The sequence below is a fragment of the Raphanus sativus genome, chromosome 2 (genome assembly GCF_000801105.2).
Source record: "Raphanus sativus cultivar WK10039 chromosome 2, ASM80110v3, whole genome shotgun sequence".
Lineage (NCBI taxonomy): Eukaryota > Viridiplantae > Streptophyta > Magnoliopsida > Brassicales > Brassicaceae > Raphanus > Raphanus sativus.
In genome coordinates this window covers 24,332,415-24,353,391 of record NC_079512.1, presented here as the reverse complement: position 1 = coordinate 24,353,391, position 20,977 = coordinate 24,332,415, and the positions used below count along the sequence as shown (strand labels likewise).

Sequence of the window (20,977 nt, the reverse complement as noted above, 5' to 3'; positions counted from 1 at the left end):
CATCTCTTACCTACAACTTCTTATCACTTATAAAACGCATCATCTTCCCCATTTTTTTGTTAACACCATATCATGACCATCATCTAACTTTAGAGTATTTCTTATCACTACACTATATTGAAAATTTGGTCGCAAATAAGCTAAAGAGAAATACAACGTGAATAAAACATTAAAATATGGTTTTTAGTATAAAATGTGTAAGGTTGTTCAAATAAAGTTGTTCAAGAAAAAAGTATAAAATGTGAAAAGAAATAAGAGAACCAGAAAACGTTAACATGTTTTTTGGAGGGGGTCAAATGTATAAATAATTGAAAAGAATCGCAAGTCAAGTGCTCTCTCTTTTCCACCCATCGATTCCTCTCCGGACACTGCCCAATACATCCATGCTCTCTCTCTCCCTTTCGACAAAGAAAAAGTCAGCGCCGTCCTTTACGCCATAGTTTGTCTCCTTCTCTCTTCTCTCTCCTTACCAACAGAGTCAAAAAAAAAAACCAAAAGAGATCATCAACCATGTCTGAGGATTGGGATCTCTTCGCCGTCGTCAGAAGCTGCAGCTCTTCTGTTTCCACGGCGACTATAATCGATAACTCTCGTGGTGTGGACGAGAGAGGAGCGGACCGTAAGAAAGAAGATCTTCCTCCTCTGTTCCAACACATCCATGGAGGAGGAGACATAAGCAGAGAGTCTTCTTCTTGCAACGAGCTACAAGATTCTTGCAAACCCTTTTTACCCGTTACCACTACTTGGTCTTCTCCTCTTCCTCTTCCTCCTCCTCCTCCTGTAGTTTCATCGTCTCCTAATATCTTAATGAAACAAGAACAAGGTCTCATCGAATCACATCAAGATCAGAAACCTCCTCTTGGTGTTAGGGTTTTCCCACCTCCCAAAACCATCTCTTCTTCCTCTTCTGTCTTTGTCTTCAGAGGTCAACGCGACAACCTTCTTCAACAACAACCCCAAACTCCTCTTCGATCTAGAAAAAGGTTTGATTCATTCATCATTTAACTTAACCCATGTCTTAGTTCAAAGTTTTTTATATTTTCATTTAAAGTTATCTTTGCTTTGTTACTCTACTTTATACACAGAAAAAACCAGCAAAAGAGAACCATATGTCATGTAACTCAAGAAAATCTCTCTTCGGATATGTGGGCATGGCGTAAATACGGTCAAAAACCCATCAAAGGCTCTCCTTATCCAAGGTCTTATCTTCTTTTTTTTTCTTTTTTTTTTTTTCATTTCCTCAAAATATTATCAAGAAAATGTGATAATTAAACAGGTTTTGATTCTTGTTATTATTACATGCAAAACAGGAATTATTACAGATGCAGTAGCTCAAAAGGATGTTTGGCTCGTAAACAAGTTGAAAGAAGCAACTTGGATCCCAACATCTTCATCGTTACTTACACCGGAGAACACACTCATCCTCGTCCTACTCACCGGAACTCTCTCGCCGGCAGTACTCGCAACAAATCTCAACCCGTTAACCCGCCTCCAAAACCCGACCACCCCTCGGGTCAAACAGTTTCCGGGGTAAAAGAAGAGCTCCATCTTTCTCCTACTACACCGTTGAAAGAAAACGACGACGTTCAGGGAACAAACGGAGAGGAAGAAGTCAACATGGAAGACGAAGAGATAGATGAAGTCGAAGAAGAGGAAGATGACGATGATGACGTGGATGATCTTTTGATACCGAATTTCGCGGTGAGAGATCGAGATGATTTGTTCTTCGCTGGAAACTTTCCCTCTTGGTCCGCCGGGTCCGCCGGGGACGGTGGTGGATGATGCTAAAGACGAATATATTCTCATTTTTTAAGAAAGTCAGTTTTATATTATTATTTTTTTGTTTAAAACTTGACATTTAATGTGGTTATTAAAAAAATACATATAGAGAGAAGGCAGTGTTTCAAAAAAAAAAAAAGAGAGAAGGCAAAAAGACGAGTCTACAGTTGTTCTTCGTTTAGACTGGTAGCCAAAAGTAGAAATTAATCTCTGAGAATAATTCGTGTCATTAAATTGACATTGCTTATAACTAATCACTTTTTCTTAGTTTAAAATGTATAAATCTGAATTTAGTTTTACTTTCCTCTTTCATCTCCTTACTTTTTCCTGCATGAAAAAGTCATTAGCATATCATATAATGGAATTCAACTGTTTAAGCAACTATCATATTTGATAATAACAAATATTCAAATATGAATAACAAAAAGAAACAAGTTTTTGTCAAATCATTTTTTATATAGATATATATGGATTGAAAAAGAATATAGAGGTAACTCTGAAGCATACAGCAACAACAACAAAAATTCAATTTTAAAAAACAAAATTAAAAAGCTCAAAAAGAATACAAAAACTAAAGAAAATCCTGACACATAGGAAAATTAAAAGGTTCGAAAACCATACAGAAATTAAAGGAAATCCTGAAACATGCAAAATTTAAAGTAATTTACCTTGGAATAAATAATTAAGCTAATTTAATGTGATGACCTAGTTATAAAAATATTGGCAGCGATAACCATGCCAACAAAAATTTGTATCATAGTATTATTTGCTTTCATTTAATGTCGAAATAGTTAAAATATTAGCTTAGGTGTTGTAATAGATAAAAGAATCATGTGGGAAGCTAGCTTAGCTAAGGCAACACAACAGTTAATTCGGTTCAAACCGGAAACCGCGACTCCGGTTTTTGCTGGCTTTTTAATCTGACACGAGACAAGACCCTAAATCTGGTGTCTTTAGTCCCACTTTTTTTTTGATAACCCAGTATCCGACCACTAAGCGTGATCGACTAGCCCACCGGGCTTATGCCCATGCCATTACAGGAATTTTTAAGCCTCCACTTAAGGGCCCCTGGTTACGCAAAGTGGTCTGGGAGGCGAGAGAAGCCCATGTAAATTCTCTCGTGGCCAACGCGGATCGTCTTTAGTCCCACTTGTGCCTTTGGCTTCTATTAAATGGTCAACCATTTTTTATTATATATTCCCTCTGTTTTTTTTAAGATAGATGTTTTAGAAAAATAAATTGTTTTATAAAGATGTATTTTTTATGTTTTCTATACAAAAATTGCAAATTTCAATAAAATTGATTGAATTTATTGAAAGACTATTGGTTAAAATACATTGAAATTTGATAATTTATAAAAATGATGTATAGTTAATGTGTTTTTTTAATATGTGTGAAAACACCAAAACATACATCTTTAAAAACAGAAGGAATAGTTTTTTAACTACTACGTGTTATTTTGTCGTAATCCGACGTCGGTCAAACATATTTTATTTGGGAGTTGTATTTATTTTTGTCGTAATAGAAAAATCCTGCAATTAAACGTCACTAGAATTAAGTAAAGTAGGGTCGCTATTAGTATAATTAAAAAAATAAGGCTATGATGAAATAGTTATTACGATTTTTATTTTTTAATAAGAAACTATGTATTTATAAATTATCATATACTATGGTCGGTCCAGATTCTCACGACGGAAGATGGGCATGCAAGTTGTTATCTCTCTTCTTTTTTTTTTTTTTTCCCTTGAAATTCCATTCATAATATTGATTAAGCTTTTACAATACACCTAATGTACAACCAGATCATCCATATGACCTATACGTTGATCTAGACAACCAAAAACCAATACAACTCCACCCAAACAAGGGGAGAACCAGATCAGACTACTCTGATATCAGAAGCCCATAAACAAGGCTCAAAGGCCACGACTTTCATTTACAAAGAACTCAAAAAGCCAAGAAGGATGACCACACTGAACGTACGATCTTACCAACCCCTGTTTCGTGACACTTTGTGCAATGAAAGTAGCTCCTCTGTTAGCTTCTTTTCTAACCACCAAAAACCTACAGTCAACAATTAGAGATCTTCCCATCTCAATCTCTCCTCTTATCTTATTAGTTTTTAGAAAGTGTTTCTTATTACTTCAGTGAACACGCATTTAATGTACCAAAAATCTAAAACACAAATTGAGGAAAAAGACTCTTTTCTTTCTTAAAAAAATATCCAATTTATTACATATGGTCCCAACTGACGAATATAAAACATCTGTAAAGTACAGTTAAATTCGATCTAAAGTTTTTTTTTTAAATTAATAAAATGCTTAAAATAAAGGCCCATCTGTCATCATCACCCTAATAAAGAGAAAAGACAAAGAAAGCTTCAAGCTATTCAAAAGCCCTTAAAAGCTAAAAGGCCCATTAATAAATATAGTTAGGCCCATTTAAGAACCTGGCTTTCGTTTTCTTCTCCATCTGAAACAACAACAAACCTTCTGAGATTTCGCCAGAGTTAAAGAGAGAGAGAGAACGATCCAGCGGTTGAGATGTTCTTACGTGCAATCGGACGGCCACTGTTGGCCAAAGTGAAGCAGACGACAGGGATCGTCGGCCTCGACGTTGTGCCGAACGCGAGGGCGGTGCTGATCGATCTCTACAGCAAAACCCTAAAGGAGATCCAAGCCGTGCCGGAGGATGAAGGATACCGAAAAGCGGTGGAATCGTTCACGCGCCACCGTCTCAGTGTATGCAAAGAAGAAGAAGACTGGGAGGCGATCGAGAAGCGTCTTGGCTGCGGTCAGGTGGAGGAGCTCATCGAAGAGGCGCGAGACGAGCTCACACTCATTGCCAAAATGATCGGTCCGTGTGCTCTTTCTTCCCTTTTTCTTAAAACGCACCGTTTTGATGCCATTCATTTAATATTTGATTCGATTGTTTGAGAATGTAAAAATGAGATTTGGATTAGAATATGGAATCTAGAGGCGTTGTTGTGGATCGTTAGGTATCAAAAAACTGGACACAGAGGTTAAAATATGTTTATGGTTTGCATTTTTGCAGAATGGGACCCTTGGGGTGTTCCGGATGACTACGAGTGTGAAGTGATTGAAAACGATGCACCGATTCCAAAGCACGTTCCTCAGCACCGACCTGGTCCTCTTCCTGAGGATTTCTACAGAACCCTTGAAGGTCTTCTCTCGGAGTCCAAAACAAAGATCCCAGCTGCTAGCTCTGCTGATGCGCAGCTGAAGGAGTAACTTCCAGTATTACTTTGTTTTGTACTTCTTGCTTTTTTTTTGGGGCTAGTGTTTGTTTCTGAGGCCAACTAAGAAAATTGCGTAATAATTTTGGAAAACAATAGCAATGTCACTCTTTTCATAAATGTTTTATCATTCTTCTCAAAAACCAATGATAATACAAATGATGTTTCTTCCCCAGTGGAATAACATTATGGACTTGCTTCCCATCACTTATAGTTACACTCTTATTGACTAACCGGGTCATGATTCATGAAGGACATTAAATCATGCAAACCTTGCACATGATTTTGTTCTTGACAATGTTTTGAAGATCAGAGCATTTGGTCTTCACTGCATTGTTCTGGATGAACGTGATGTTCTATGTGTAGCTCTATATTACGTATTTCCTTCACCGAATGGAAGTACTCTAGCTGCAGAACTGATCCTGTCCGATCCCATCACCAGACAGACATATTATTAATGACACTTAGTGCCATTTTATGCTTGGCCAACTCGTTAAACCTCGTAACCAAGCTTGCGTAGGTGATATTATACCTCTTAAGATACTGCAATTGTAACATAATCACCCACTGATTATCTTCTATTCTTTAATTGTCAACTAGTTGTCTTTTCGTTTGTTAATGGTTGTTAAATGTTAATTGCTTGGTCGTCCAAAAAACTAATGTTAATGGCTTGATTTGAAAATGGAAGATTCTAGAATCAGGTAATTAACTTGTTGATTAGTGACATGACAGTGGATTTGTTTGTGATTAGCATATAAACTCTAAGATTCTGCTTAACTCTTCTTTGAATCTTGACCATTGTGATTGATTGTTGATGGAGAACTCCTACATTAGAAAATAAAACTCGAAGAGATGACTTCAGAGAATCATAAGGAAGTATCTAAGCATTTACTAATTGTTTTTTCTTGCTAAATTTTGGGTATTTACTAATCTTAAGGGGCTAGTCACGTTTTTGCTATGCACAACTTGAATATAGCTTGGTTGTGTGGTAGATTGGGTAAATCTAGTCTATTAATTCTGTTGACGTTTTTGTCTCACTCTTGAAACAGTCATGACCGTTTTAACATCTCATAAGTTTCGGCAAGCAAATAAATTTGGCTGCATTGCAACTATGGCCATCTTTTACAAAAGTAACCTACATCCAGTAAGATATGTATAATTAAGCAGTAAACTTGTTTTAATCCACTCAAGAAAATGAAAAAGGATTGGCTTTGGAGAGACTAATCTCTTGCCATCATCATGGTATCAAATACTTAAATCATATACGATTATAGGCATGGTTCAGACCCGTTAGTTAGTGGACACAAATGAATTATTGCTATCAGCGATGTAATTTGTCAGCTGTCTCTGAATGTATCAAGATGCTGCTTATTCCCTTACACGCCAAATTGGAATCCCCTTTTGGGCGATGAATTGTCTTGCTGTTTTTTCATCACTTAATGGACGTTATTTTGTCGCACAAAATAAAAAAATGGACGTTATTTTGTTTCATAATAACCATGGAAGAAGGAGAATTAATACTTCATCCGTTTTATATTATATATAACATTTTACACGTAAATTAAAAAATTATTAAATTTTTGTTTTACTTCTATTTAATACATTATTTTGTTTAATTTTATTAATTAATGAACTGAAAGTAGAGGTAAAAACTGGAAAAACATATATATTTGTTTTGAAAATTAAAAAGATATAAATAGTGAAACAAATTTTAAAAGTTTGAATGACATTTAGTATAAAACGGAAGGAGTATCAAAGTTTCAGAAAAAAAGATAATTTAAAATACAGAAAGTTGTACACACATTCTAAGCTAACACTGAATAACGTCCATTTAATAAGCTCTAACCATGGGAATCACGTTCGTTGTTTCTACTATAAATCTCGTTTACGAAATTATTAAATAAAACTAAACCAATTGAGGTAATCTTGAAAGTCTTTTTGTTTTGTCGACATCCCGACAAATTAAATTGTTTGGTTACAAAAACTTACAGTAGGATTCAGTAGGCGTTCACGGGCGACTAGACAATGAGCAAGTCCGTGAGCACAAATATTCGAAAGATTGAAATCGAATATTTTAATATGCATGCATCTATATGTATATCAGGATTTGCATGAACATTATACTCATGAGTACTCTTCCACTTGGGACTATATTTCAAAGAAACAAACAAGAAAAAAGTAACATTTAACTTTAGATAGCAACGTGAGCAAAATGAACCGTTCCAACTTTTCAAATAATAATTTTTCTTACAAAAATAAATTTAACGTGGAAAGGTCAACTATACCAATAATTTAACACTTCAAACGTGAGCAAATTCTAAGAATGTTTAATTAATATATATTGCAAATATTCTGCATTTCTGTTGTTATCTAATCAAAGATTTTTCATTTATTCATACAATTAGGAAAATAAATTGAATAGTGTTTATACTTGTTACAGAGAAATTGGAGGTAATTAAAAAAAAGTAGAGAAAATGGAGGTGCTAAAAAGAAGAAGAGAAAATGGAGATGGAGACCCGTGAAGACCAAGGTTTGTCTCCAAGCTAATAGTTAACCGAAGCGACTCTTCCATGCCAGTAGCCACGATTTATCACCTATGCCCACTCAAACCTTGCACAAGGCCATAACTCATAAGCTCCACTTGTCATTTAGCTTTATAGAAGACTATGCTCGTGAAATGTACTCTCCAAATATAAAACATGGTGGTGAAGAATATATATCACCTTCAGAAAATAGTAGCTCTTTTCACTAAAACCACTACTTATACGAATTATAGTAACTTAAACTAGTGTTGGATTTGATCCAAAAAAACTAGTGTTGGTAAGTTTAGTCAATGTATGGTACTTATTTCGTTTTCTTTTGATATAAAATATCGAAAATATTATGTGCATACATAACTATTAGTGAAATTTTATCCCAAGATATTTCTTACTCCTTCTGTTTTTAAAAGATTCATGTTTTAGAAAAAAAATTTGTTTCAAAAAGATACATTTTCTACATTTTCAAGACATTAATTGATGAAAAATTGTATATTTCCAAAAATATAATTGTATTTATTAAAATCTTATTGGTTCAAAATTTTGGGGAATTGTTAATTAATAAAAACAATGCATTGGTAACTAAAATTTTATGTTTTTCTTAATAAGTGTGAAAAATCTAAAACATGGATCTTATAGAAACAGAGGGAGTATAAACTATTCTGAACAAAAAAAAAGGAGAGAAAGAAATTGACAGGTCTAAACGTTGAATATGACCTCTCATGTCACGTATGTGACATGTCTCCACATAGCAAACACCTATTAGGCATTGAAATGAACGAGAGGAATATATTGAATGATAAATCTCGAATTCGTACTTCTAACAAAGAGACTATATAATAGTTCCAAGATTATTATTGATCGATAAGAAGATCTTTTTCAAAGGTTGATGATCAGTATGGATAAATAAATTTACAACAATAAAAGTCATTAAGCATAAGAAAAATAGTTACCTCTTGGAACCTGAAACCCTTCTAAGGAGAGCAAGAAAACATAACACGCGATAAAGCACGAAGAACCCTAACAGAACATAAACATTAATCCATCTATGTTTCTCATGAAGCCCTTTCTTCTCCAGCACGTCACTTCCATTAACCAAGCACACCTTCCCTTGAGCTTCCTCATACCAGACCAAACACTTGGAAGCCAAACACGAGTACTCGTTTATAAGAAGCGCATCCAAAGCATACTTATACATTGATATAAAGTACATGAAAAGCCAATACTTGGGTAGACTCTCCTTGGAAATGAAGTAACCGGAGAACAAGAAGAAGGCCGCTAAAAGAACCGTCACAAGAGAGGTTCCCGCGATGTAATTTGGGGCAAGAGAGCTCAAGAAGAGAACAAAAGAGTTAGCCATTAGGACAATGACCCATATCACTAGAACGAAGTACCCAAAAGCTTGCCAAGTGGGGCAGAGACCGACGAGGAAATAGACAGAAGCAGAGTAAATGACCGAGATAACAAACAAATAAGGCAAGAAAACGAGGGTGTTGGCAAGAATGTGCGAGGAGAGTCTATACACACCGCTTGAAGTCTCTCTGAGAAGAATAGGACGCTCGTTGATGAAGATAGGGAGTGTTTCGGTTGTCGAAGAGAGGAGAAACGTGAGCGTGAAGGCGAAAAGACCGAACCTCTTCTCGATACCTTCTTTGCCGATTCCTATGTTGATGTAGATAGTTCCTAAGACAAGACCGACTACAAGCGCTTCTAATGCATTGGTCAGAAGCAGCTGTCTCGTCCGGTATATGATCTTCCAGAATCTTGTCGAAAGAAGGCATATCTCTGTGATTCTTGATTTTCTATATCGAACAATACTTTGTTCTTGTCTCTGTTTTCGGTTTTCGGTCGAAGGGAGAGTGGCAACGTCGGTGTTTCCATCGGATTCACGGAGTTCTTGAAGCACTTCCATGGCGTATTCGAGAGAGTTGAGCTGAGGAGGGACAGTAAATCCCTTGGAGAGCAAGAAACCTTCGAGAGAGTCGAGCCTTCCATGGTACGCAACAGTTCCTTGGGAAAGAAGTAAGAGTCGATCAATGATAGAGAGAATCTTGAAGCTAGGTTGGTGAATAGACAAGACCACGGTCCGTTGTCTCGAGACAGCTATTGACTTGAGAATGTTGACAACATCGAAAGCCGATTTACTGTCTAAACCGGAAGTGGGTTCGTCGAGGAGAAGAAAGCAAGGGTCGTGAAGTAGGCTTAAACCTATAGACACCCTTCTTCTTTCTCCACCGGACAAGCCCTGAGCGAGTCTTGTGTTGGAGAGGTGTGTTAGGTTAAGTTCCGAGAGAAGAGAGGTTACGGTTTGAGGGACATCTGATGGGTTTGGAAGCAAGAGACGAGCGGCGAAGGAGAAGGTTTCGGAGACGGTGAGGAGAGGGAAGAAAGAGTCATGTTGAGGGACGTAAGAGGAGATTTTGCGGTAAGAGGAAGGGTTTATGGGAATGGAGTTTAAGAGGATTGAGCCGGAGGTTGGGGAGGTTTTAGAGGCGAGAATGTCTAGGAGAGTTGATTTCCCGGCGCCGGAAGGGCCAACGACGGCGAGGATCTCGGCGGGATGAGCGGTGAGAGTGATGTTGCGGAGGATAAATGAAGGTGGCTCAGTGGCGGCTAGGCGGAGGAGAGAGAGTGAGGTCTTTGGTTGGGTGTAGGAGACTGAAGAGGTGGTTAGTGTGTAGGCCTTCGTCTCCGACGGCGGCTGCGGCGGAGGAGTTTTCATTTATGGGTTATACTTGTATGAGTTAGAGGTTGAAAGAGTGTAGTACTGATCAAGGAGACTTTTATAATATACGTTTTATTATTTGGTTTTGAATGATGTTTTTGGATTTTTTTTAGTAACAAGATGTTTTTGGAGTTTTATGTTGTAAGCCACACAAACTTCACATTTTGAGTTTGTTTTTTTCATTTTCACTTATTAAGTTGTTTGCTTTTTTTTTTATTAATTTGAAGTACAGTTTTGGATTTTTGTAATCTTTTGTGTTTTTACTTCTTAGATGTATATGAAAAGTGAAACTGAGTTTCACGGGACCCTATTTTCCTTATAGCAAAAAGTGATGCTAGTTTTCCTGTATTGCTTTAAATAAAAATCAAATTTTATTATTCTTAAGTTTTTTTTTAGCTTTTTCAATATAAATTTTAATATTTAGTTTCACATAAAGAAAAAATGAGCGATATATCCAAAGAATCGAAAGAGTAATAAGTATGAAAAAATCCAAAAAATGATAAAGAGAGAAACGAGAGCAATAATTAAAGCCAAAAACGAGTTAAAAGTTGAAACATGTGGACAAAAAAAAACTTGAATGACATATAGTACATTTGTAAATTGTATATTTGCTCATTCATATGCTAGCAGCCATATATGTATGCCCTTAATAGATAAGTGTAATATATGGGGATATATATATTTGTGTATACAGAGTAATGATGCGAAACATAGAAGAAAAATACAAAAGGAGAATGATTGTAACGAGGTCACGGGCCTACTGTTTCTATCACACTTCTCCTCTATCATTGTTTTTGATCCGTGAACTGTCTGCCTTAGTTAAGTAGGCACGCACATCAGAATGTTTTGTTAAAACACTAATGCTGATTTGTCTTCAGTAGATCAAGGGTTTTACTTATGTTTTCGGTATATTGATATCTTCTAGAAACAAAAAGTTAAGAAACCAAGTTAAAATGGTTACTTTAGAGTTTAGATGTTTCTAAACATAATTGGTCTTATTTCATTGTCCAAATCATTCAACGACACAGTTTAATTGATTCTGTGTTGTTCTGTTTGTTCTACTTCAGTTTACTTCATTAATCCGCATTGGTAACTCACTTGGTGTACTAATTAACTTGTTCACCCAAAAAGAGTCTTCGAATTTACAAGTTAATACACAGACAACAATATTAAAACTAACTGAACATCAGAACATGCACTGGTCTCCTCCCAACGATATTACGAAACTAGGACCCTTAATTTATTTGGTATTTTAATCATTGCGTATTAACCATGAGTTAATGATTACCTTTTTTTGTTAATTAGGAGAAATTCGGGCTTCGGTCCTAATCTCTATTTTTTTTTTTTGGTAAGTGTCCTAATCTCTATTTTGTCCGGACCACAAGTGTCATTTTTGCTATATCATATAAGGCGTAAAGTATTCTTCTTATCAGGTATAACCTGCGCAACAATACTAATGCATGCTCTTAAACCAACTGGTCTACCACGTCCATGTGATTGCTTTTGTTATAATTGTTTACATTAACAAAATGAACAAATTTACATGCAGATAGACTTTGTCTTTGTAAAACCAAACTTTATAAAAACTGTCAACTCCTAAGCCCATATTTTATAGTTGCTTCAGGGTTGGGTCTGGCAGCACCTTGAGTTGCATACTTGAACCATATCCATTTTCGCCAGTCCTGAGTTGTTAACTCCTGGCCAGATTCCATGTGTTCCTTCATTGAAAATCTCTGTTTAAAATGATTTTCTCTGATAATTCCACATTGATATATATGATCCCTCGTTTCTTGTCTCATCTTATTTTGTCAATTATCTCCTCAATTATGTTCAGAGTATCTTGTTTGTGCTTTATTCTCTGATGGGTCTGCAGCATGTACGTTGTACTACTGCGCTTGCAGTTTGCAGACATACCTTAAACAATATGCCCCTTGTGAACCCATGGTATCATAGAGCCTTCCCATGTCAGACAATGATTCAAGCCAGAAAGATGTTTCTAACGTCCACTCTATGATATTGTTTAGTTTAAGAGAGGATATTGTTTGTACGAGTTGAATACCTTCCTCCTCATCTGTTAACCAGATTGATTCAAGCCAGGACCATGTTTAATACCTTTCTCCACATTCGTGAACCATTGTTTGTATAGGAAGCTTCTTTATTCACATTACTTATGAAGACAGCTGAGATGAAAAAATTCTCCAAATAAGCGTAATGCAAAGAAAAATTAATTTTACCACCAAATTAGTACTCTACAACTTACAAAATTGTAGCATGGGAAATGATAAATGACCCTTGACAAAAAAAAAATGATAAATGACAAACTAAAGAAGCTTTATAGCTTATGGGAAATGAAGGCCCAAAGAGGAGACATTACTGAATTCACTTTATGGGCTTGCTCGAGGAATTGGTTTATAGTTCCATAAATAAATAAACCGATAAATTGAAAGAGAGGATTTCATACATTGAAATGAATTACTCCCTCTATTTCATTATAAATAAATTCATCGTCATTCTAATTTTTTTTGTTATACAAAAAATATCATTTTACAATTTCAATACAAATTATATTTATTTTCAGCTGAAAATTAGTTGTAAACTATATTAATTTTATAAATAATTATATTCGTTTCAAATACTATTAGTTAGAAATGTATAATTAATAACAATTTATATATATTTCCATTATTTTTTAATTTATGTAAAAATATCAAAATAATACTTAATCAGAAACAGAGAGTAGTATAAAAGATGTTTCATTGCAGGCAGACAAGCCAAACATAAATTTATTTGTTTATTTGTTTTCTTAATTGTTTTTTAATTTCTAACTGCTACATCCGATTCCTAGAGACATTTATTTGTATTTGCTCTAATTTATTTGTTTCTTGCGATTTTTTTCCGACAATATTTTCAACATGACAGAAGTAACACTGGCCATCAGGAGTTTAAATCACACCACTCCAGAATTGTTCTAAATAGCACTGTAATTGTATGAAACTTCTTACAAGCCTTTATCTGGATTAGGATTTAGGAGCAACGAATATGTATATGTCGTATACGTATATCCATTTTAATCCAATATCCAAGTCAAAACCACTTTCTTTTTCTTATTCAAAAAAACACTATCTTTTTATGTTGTTAAAGCGAAAGAATGTAGAAATTATAGACTTGTAGTTAATATATGCATGGACATAAACCTAATTATTCATCTAGCATACCTCTTATACAATAACATAACATTTATTGTATAAAATAAAATTATAATGTCTTTTAGTCATATAAAATACATATATAACTTGAAATAGATGTTTCCACGTCCATGTTCTAAACATAAATAAAAATGATTACACATTTGAAACTATAATTATTAAAAGATAAACATAATAGTGAATGATATCGAAGGAGTGTAAATTTTGATCGAAAATTATAATCCTACTAAACTGAAAGATCAAAATAAGATGAAAGTCATTAGTGGATATTTTGACTTATATAATCCAAATTCATTAAAGTAAAAAAGGAGGACAGGTCTCTAAAACTAATTACTCTAAGTTTTCTTTTGATTCGTAGTTCACTTTTTTTTTTCCTTAAAACTCTCGAGTATTTCCGTACAACAATTATTTTATTTATTTGTGTTTTTAGATGAATTCAACTCTCAAATTATTTATAATTACCAAAATTATAGTTTCTACTGTGTTTGATATTATTTGCTAAATTTGTATTTTTAATAAATTAGTTTATTATTCAAAAAATTATCAAGGTGTACGTATTATATTTCCAAAAAACATTACATGATGTACTTACAGTAATGAAACAGAAAATAGCAAAATGATGCAGATATCATTTTTTCTACAAAAATATATCTTTGTTGTGTTTTATGATTAGTTAATCACCGCATAAATGTTCTTAACTTAAGTTTATGCTACACAATGTACTCCCTCCACTCCCAAATATGATCTATGCTTAGAAACATAATTTGTTTCAAAAATATATTTTAATACATTTTTATTAGGTAATAAAGATAAACTGTAAATTTTGAAAAAAATATTTTTGAACTTTGATTTATTAGAGATTGTGAGAACTCTAAAGTATACTCCAACTTTGTGAAACTGACAACGTATTATATTAATCATGAACAGTCACGTGCAGTAATCCCATGATAAGTAGGGAGACCTCGAGTAACGTAAAAAGGCCCTCAAGTTCAACTGCCATTTTTGCTGATAAATATATAATTCTTAATCACTTATGTCTAAATACTGATAATTTACAATTCAATGTGGGATGACCAGTGCATTGTTTATCGGGGCAACACAGACTTAAAAAACGTTTTTATTAAGCTAATTTGGTAGGAGACATGGGTTCCACATTAGCATCTAAAGAAAATCTAAGAAGAGGGGACAACCAAATCAACTTAAGTCTTATGAAGCTAAAATAAACAAGAATTAGAGAAGCTACTTTTTGTTCTATGTAGTAAAAAACGGTGAATGTTGTTTCTGAGGTACAACGTATTCTTCCTCTTATGGGGCCAAAAAACATTGCTACGTGTATTGTTCTCCGGCGTTGATCGCACCTTGCTTCCTTGTGAGGTGTGGAATGGTCTCGACTCTCGACATGATATTGATAGTGTCATTATTTAACCTTTAAAAGGCGGATATATTTTTGTTTTAATTTAATTCTCATATTTGTGTTTTCTTTGTGATTATAATTATAATTTTTTGTAATCATATTTGTATGAAAATGTTAATTAAAATATATTTTATTAAATAATAGTAATTTAAAAATTGATCCGATATACGTTCAGTTAGGGCTTGGTTGCCGATCGAACCCGCAAACCCACGGGTTTCAATTTTATTTTGGTCGAAAATATAATCCGCACAACCCACATACAAATAATTTGTACCGAAACCCGCCCCATTTAATTTTGCGGTTATCTGCGGGTTATAATTTTTTTAAAAAATAATATTTTTAATTTAATTATTATAAAAATATAAAAATATATTTATAATAAAATTTATATATTTAAAAATTTTATATTGTTCTTGTTAAATTACCAAAAATTTATAACAGTGTTTACTTTTATTTTTATTTTCATTTTTAACTACTTTTCGGGTTAGCGGATACACACAATCCAAAATTTACCAACCTGCTCCCACCCCGAATAAGATACTCATAACCCACATTCGCAAATCGATTTTTTCAAAAATTATATTAATTAAATTATTATCAAACACAAATATAAAAGTTAAATTTCTCCAAAAAATAAAATAAAATATATACTCGCTCTTTGAAAGGACAAATCAAAATATAGTTTATTCTATTAAAATAAAATATAACCCATTGATAAATATTATGTTTACTATGTATTTCATTTATTTAAGAGACTATTTTATCAATTTAAATTAATATTAAACATAGATATAATTAGAAAAAAACTTAAATATAAAACTTAAAATTTTCAAAAAAAAAATTAAAATAAAAAAACAAACTTGTTTTTTGGAGGGCAGATGTCATATATAAAGATGTTGACAGTGCAAATACTGATCATTTACCAGCTTTGTGCATAGAGGTGCTTCTACTTTCAGAGCATGTCACGTGTTCGAAACAACTACAACACTTTTGTTTTTTTTTCTAAATGATGTCTTTAATGAATGGTTTTATTGTAAATACATCGTCGTCTTCTTTATGATAACTTGTAGGTTTCTGCAAAAACATTTCCATGGTCGTCATATAAAAGTATCATTAAAGCTGCAATATTGTGTTTTTTCTTTCAGATCTTTCATCAATTTTGTAGATCTGGTATATAAATTCCATTCAAAACCTAGAAAAAATGGATTACTTTTAGAAAACCAATTTATTCATCGAATTTGACAAATCACCACGGTAACTCTCGGCTCCATGGCCGAGCAATCGACCACCATGCCCACGTTTCTGAACCTACAAATATGTTTGTTTTGTGATTAAACCTATGCAAGTTTGTGTGTTGTATTATACTTGCACAAATTATTAGTTATATGAAACTGTACTGTCAAAAAAAAAATTGTACTCTCTGAAATTAAAATTAGTCGACAGTTTGAGAGGAAGTGAGTCCCGCATAATATGGAACTGAATTAGTGGTTTACAATATTCTTATAAAATGCATAATTATCATTTTTATTGATATTTAATGGACAATTATGAAATTTAAAAAGTGGACACAACTTTTATCAATAGGTCAAACTACAGAATTAATAGAATAGATGATCTCATGAGTATTTTTGTTATTTTAGTTATTTTTAGATAAGTTTGGATAATTTGATATGATATACCCACGAATAGAGTAGTTTTGTTATTTTAGTTACTGAATTTTAACCGAATATAACAGGTATACAAAACTTTTATGGTTCTTTTACATGAAAATCATGTCCACTTAAACCCATGAAGACACAATTTGAATCCAACCCAGTTTTCATAATATATGAATGAGACTTTTCCAAAACTAAAAAATGATACTCAAAAGAACTTCCCTACATGAATAGATACGTGTATATTTATTCTTTTTTTTATCAACATAAACCTTCATTAAAAGATTAAATAGAGTTACAGTATACCTAAATCACTATGTAATAATTTCTAAAAATTATGTGTATTTATCTGTCAATCAAAATATATTTTTATTTGAATATCTAATACCACATATAGGTTAAATATTTTCAAACGTATAACCGTTTAAAGTATATATCAAATATATTTGAAAAAATAGATTCATTTAATTTTAAAATCTAATAGGATTATCTATTTAGACCTATGAGAAATATACTGATGTACTTAGACCTATTTAAATCTATTTAAATATTTGAAGTAATCAAATCTAATAATTTTAATATTTGAAATAATCAAATCTAATTTATTAAAACATTTTAAAATATTTTGAACCGTATAAAATATGATAAAGAAATCCGTTGTCAAACATATTGTTGCATGGATATTAAAGAATATAATTACTTAGCATTAGCTGTTAAAAATATATTAGACTTATTAGTCGACCAAATATGAAAATATTAGTCATTTACATATTCGGTCAAAAAATAATTAGTCATTTATTCTACATTTTCACATATATGATGTACTGTCAGTTATCTCTTGTCAGTTATTGTATGTATATGAGAAAAGGAACCGACAATTTTGAAATCGTAAAGGAGGTTACAAAATATATTAATAAATGGTAGTTATATAAGCGAGTTATATTTATATGCAGTTACCACTTACCACTAAACTCACATATGCACGTACATATTTGTTTACATAGAAATGCAGTTATATACTGATTTCTGTTTTTTTTAAGTTGGACATAATTAATATCAATAGGTCATGCTGGAGAATTAATAGAATAGATTAATTGACATGATAGTGAGGATTATTGTTTAACGAACAAAAATAACAAGAGATATATGTATGCGTTGATTAATTGTTTTTGAGGTTCGAGCGAATCTTGTATTAGTACGATTCTTGCACAGAATTTCATGAAGCTAGTTCATTGCACGCGTTGACTTTGTTTTAAGCTCAAAATTAGTTGGAAATCATCTCATGACATATGCTCAATGTTGCGAGCGGTGCGGGACAAACGGTTTAACTGTAATGCGGTTCTAACAGTTATAAAATGCATAAATATATGATTTCGGTTCGGTTATTTCAGATATATAAATATAGGAACCATTCGGATATTTGAGAGTCCTCAGTTCGGTCCCGGTTCGAATATTTCAGTTTGTTTCCGGTTCGGTTCTTCAGTTCCGATCTTTTTGGTAGAAATTTAAATACTTAAGACATTAAGTATTCTTGATATATTTTTATTATATATATGTCATAATTTTAAGTTATTTTTAAAAAATTTAAATACTCTAAAATGTTTTTGGATATTTTGTATGTAAAATAAAGAAAAAAACAAGAAACTAAAGTTATGTATTTTTCTAAATGTTTTTAAAACATAAAATATTTTTCTATATTTACAATAGCTAATATTATATATATAAATTAAATTATTTATTAAATGTGGTTTATATGCGCTTAACCCAATAACCTTAGGTCTGGGCATATTTCCCGAATCCGAAAATCCGAACCGGTACCAGTCCGAAAAATAGGGTTTCGAGTCGGATCCAAATATGGTGAAATACCGATTGACTATGTTTTCATTTATGTTTCGGATACCGGGTCGGATCGAATTAACCGAAATCCGAAGAACTATCCGAAAATATCTGATTCTTAGTTCATAGACTTATTTAACATAGGAAGTTTTTAGTTTGTTCAACACTATTTTTATTTTTTTTGTGAGTTAGTTCAAGTATATTTTTATTTAATTTCAGAGTTGTGTATTTATAGATCTTATTCTTTTATAATTGATTCGTTTATTTGAATAAGGCGGGAAAAACATTCATTTTGGATCTGTTTGGATAAATACAGTTAAACCGGAACCGGAACTGAATTTTCTACAATTATTTTGGATATAACCGGATTCGATAGGTATCGAAACGTATCCGAACCAGAATTTTAAATGATCCGGTTGGAACTATATTTTTTCTAGTTCCGAAAAATCCAAAATCCAAAAGATATGATTCGTATCTGAACCGATAATCTGAACGCCCGGGCCTAAATAGCCTGATGACTCAGAAAGTAGTCCGCTTCATTATCCGGATAGGTTTCAAAACACTGACATATATATGTAGATAAACAAATATGCTAATTCGAACTTACAAAATAATCTACAAGACAAATATATCATATCGTCCAAGAAACTAAACTATGATAAACAACTTCAATATCTAATACGACTATGTAAACGTAACAATCTTATGTGTCTAATCATTTGAAAATAGCAATTTTGTAAATTACTCATTTTTTCAATAAACTAAAGCTCTAAACGGTCACTTTAAGAATCAGTGAAAATAATAAACTAGTACTATATAAGAAGTTGAAGCATACTTGACAAAAAAAGAGTTGAAGTACAAAGTGTTACATTGTTAGCTCAGCTGGGTGACAAACAAAGACGACAGAGATATGTAATAAACATATATATTTACCATATTTTCCCCAAATTTCTAGGTGTCAGGAATCACATAATGATCCATCACTATACAAAGGCAATAACACGACCCTTCAAATAATCTGAAACTCTATTGACCCTGCAACAAGATTCTCTGTTTTGCCATCATTATCATCATTTTAAACTAGTTTTCTTTTTTTTTTTTGCTAAAATTTGTATTTTAAACTAGTTTTCAAAAAGCTAAATTATTGCGCTCTAATTTTCAGTTTCTTCTTCCCAAAAAGAAAAAGAAAAAAACTAATCGCTAATCTTCTCCATCTGTTCTGTGCTTGAAGTCAGGCCATCGATAGATTTCTCCGACATTGAATCGCTTGCTACTACTCTTGAAAACAAATAAGAATCTACAAAAAGAAACATAATAAAAAAATTCATATTTACCTTTTAACCAAAAATTCATATTTACCTTTTATACAAAAAGAAACATAATAAAAAAAATAATTAGCATTTAAATTCATATTTACCTTTTAACCAAATAAAATCATCAAAATACATAATTATCTATTTACCTAATTACCTTCAGACGACGAAGTACTGAGTTTCTCATGAGAGGAAGATTCACTAGTAGATCGTGATAACATAGAAGATTCTGAAAACAAAGATAAACCCATTAAGATTCACCAAAAACCCAAAATAAAATCGATGAAAAAACAGAGGAAAGCTCTGTTCTTATGCGTACCTCTCGACCCGTGAAACGATTTCTTGCAATGAAGAATTGCACTTCGAATCTCATCTTGTTGAACCTGTAAAGACTCATCGAGTCTCTTCCCCGGAGACATCGCTCCGACGGCCGCAGACGCCGACCGGCTCTTCCCAAGCTGTCTTTTCACGCTACGAATCCCTGATGGGACGTTACTCCTCTGTTTTTCCCTAGCCGCCGGTGAAGACGCCGGAGATGAAGACGCACTGTTAACGCTCTGTTTCTTCGTTGTTTTGCTGTACAAAGGCTTTACGAGGTCAAAGAATCTCTTTGAAGAAGAAGTGGAGGAAACAGAGTTTGTCTCGTCTTCGATTCTGAACCTTGCGTTGAGGCTCCTGTCGTTGTTTTCTTTCTTGATTGAGAAAGCACCAAGCTTTTGATCGGAGTTTAGTGAAGTGATCGGAGATTGAGGTTTCGAAGTGGTTTCGACAAGAGGGAGGACTTTGCTCTTTGAGACAGAGAACGTTGTTGTCTGTTTTTCTTCTTTCCCCTCTTGGGTTTTGTTTTTATTTAGAGAGAAGTCGGAGAGAGAGATCTCGAGCTCGAAGAAGGAATCATCTTCTTCTTCGTGGAGATAAAGTTCTGGATCTCCCGTTGCGGTGGAGTCTGAGGTTATGATTTCACGGCGGGGTTTATTTCCGTTGGCGTTTGTTAGCCAAAGTTTCATAAAGCTAAGAGCTTCCATTTAGAGAGAGAGAACGAGAGACCGGAGGGTGAGAGATAGAGAGAGAGTGAGAGCTGGCTTTGTCAACGTGAATGGGCAAGTCAGGTTTTAAAAGGAAGGAGAAAGAGGAGGTGAGCTTTTCGAAATGGGTTTAATCTTTTTATTTTTTATCTTTTGGGGGAATTTGACAAATGACCAAAATCCCGAAGTATAATTAAGTGAATGAAATTGATTTTGACATAAAAATGAAAA

General features: G+C 33.3%; 4 protein-coding genes across 8 annotated transcripts; 2 read left to right on the top strand and 2 right to left on the bottom strand.

The window, feature by feature from the left end:
* The first annotated feature begins 259 nt into the window (after window positions 1-259).
* LOC108841542 (probable WRKY transcription factor 27) lies at window positions 260-1,898 on the top strand. The gene is made up of 3 exons (XM_018614296.2): window positions 260-983; window positions 1,086-1,199; window positions 1,311-1,898. Exons 1-3 carry the CDS (start codon window positions 511-513, stop codon window positions 1,780-1,782), a joined length of 1,059 nt encoding a protein of 352 aa, XP_018469798.2. The 5' UTR covers window positions 260-510; the 3' UTR covers window positions 1,783-1,898.
* Window positions 1,899-4,249: 2,351 nt separating this feature from the next.
* LOC108826017 (probable NADH dehydrogenase [ubiquinone] 1 alpha subcomplex subunit 5, mitochondrial) lies at window positions 4,250-5,202 on the top strand. The gene is made up of 2 exons (XM_018599388.2): window positions 4,250-4,635; window positions 4,834-5,202. The coding sequence occupies exons 1-2, from the start codon at window positions 4,323-4,325 to the stop codon at window positions 5,028-5,030; spliced, it is 510 nt and encodes a 169-aa protein (XP_018454890.2). The 5' UTR covers window positions 4,250-4,322; the 3' UTR covers window positions 5,031-5,202.
* Window positions 5,203-7,392: 2,190 nt separating this feature from the next.
* Window positions 7,393-10,453, bottom strand: LOC108822269 (ABC transporter G family member 8). 4 transcript variants are annotated; one of them, XM_018595316.2, is made up of 2 exons: window positions 8,526-10,451; window positions 7,393-7,645 (listed from the first exon to the last, which is right to left on the bottom strand). In XM_018595316.2, exons 1-2 carry the CDS (start codon window positions 10,292-10,294, stop codon window positions 7,630-7,632), a joined length of 1,785 nt encoding a protein of 594 aa, XP_018450818.2. In that variant the 5' UTR covers window positions 10,295-10,451; the 3' UTR covers window positions 7,393-7,629. The 4 variants fall into 4 exon arrangements, with proteins under 4 accessions (XP_018450818.2, XP_056858686.1, XP_018450809.2 ...); XM_057002706.1 differs by lacking the exon at window positions 7,393-7,645 and adding an exon at window positions 7,736-7,758 and having other exon boundaries at window positions 8,526-10,452; XM_018595307.2 differs by lacking the exon at window positions 7,393-7,645 and adding an exon at window positions 8,178-8,331 and having other exon boundaries at window positions 8,526-10,453.
* Window positions 10,454-19,225: 8,772 nt separating this feature from the next.
* LOC108840685 (membrane-associated kinase regulator 5) lies at window positions 19,226-20,793 on the bottom strand. Of its 2 annotated transcripts, none has more exons than XM_018613511.2 (3): window positions 20,041-20,793; window positions 19,871-19,950; window positions 19,226-19,705 (listed from the first exon to the last, which is right to left on the bottom strand). In XM_018613511.2, exons 1-2 carry the CDS (start codon window positions 20,744-20,746, stop codon window positions 19,871-19,873), a joined length of 786 nt encoding a protein of 261 aa, XP_018469013.2. In that variant the 5' UTR covers window positions 20,747-20,793; the 3' UTR covers window positions 19,226-19,705. The 2 variants fall into 2 exon arrangements, with proteins under 2 accessions (XP_018469013.2, XP_018469012.2); XM_018613510.2 differs by having other exon boundaries at window positions 19,879-19,950.
* Between the last annotated feature and the right edge of the window lie 184 nt (window positions 20,794-20,977).

What these genes read in the sequence shown, in the direction of transcription:
- LOC108840685 (XM_018613510.2), bottom strand. Translation starts at nt 20,746, where the DNA reads ATGGAAGCTCTTAGCTTTATGAAACTTTGGCTAACAAACGCCAACGGA. An exon ending in ATCGTTTCACGGGTCGAGAG is followed by an intron (nt 19,951 to 20,040) that starts GTACGCATAAGA and finishes CTTTGTTTTCAG; the next exon opens with AATCTTCTATGTTATCACGA. An exon ending in CAGTACTTCGTCGTCTGAAG is followed by an intron (nt 19,706 to 19,878) that starts GTAATTAGGTAA and finishes TTCTTTTTGTAG; the next exon opens with ATTCTTATTTGTTTTCAAGA.
- LOC108841542 (XM_018614296.2), top strand. Translation starts at nt 511, where the DNA reads ATGTCTGAGGATTGGGATCTCTTCGCCGTCGTCAGAAGCTGCAGCTCT. An exon ending in CCTCTTCGATCTAGAAAAAG is followed by an intron (nt 984 to 1,085) that starts GTTTGATTCATT and finishes CTTTATACACAG; the next exon opens with AAAAAACCAGCAAAAGAGAA. An exon ending in AAAGGCTCTCCTTATCCAAG is followed by an intron (nt 1,200 to 1,310) that starts GTCTTATCTTCT and finishes CATGCAAAACAG; the next exon opens with GAATTATTACAGATGCAGTA.
- LOC108822269 (XM_018595307.2), bottom strand. Translation starts at nt 10,294, where the DNA reads ATGAAAACTCCTCCGCCGCAGCCGCCGTCGGAGACGAAGGCCTACACA. An exon ending in AGGGTTTCAGGTTCCAAGAG is followed by an intron (nt 8,332 to 8,525) that starts GTAACTATTTTT and finishes AATGCCTAATAG; the next exon opens with GTGTTTGCTATGTGGAGACA.
- LOC108826017 (XM_018599388.2), top strand. Translation starts at nt 4,323, where the DNA reads ATGTTCTTACGTGCAATCGGACGGCCACTGTTGGCCAAAGTGAAGCAG. An exon ending in ACTCATTGCCAAAATGATCG is followed by an intron (nt 4,636 to 4,833) that starts GTCCGTGTGCTC and finishes GCATTTTTGCAG; the next exon opens with AATGGGACCCTTGGGGTGTT.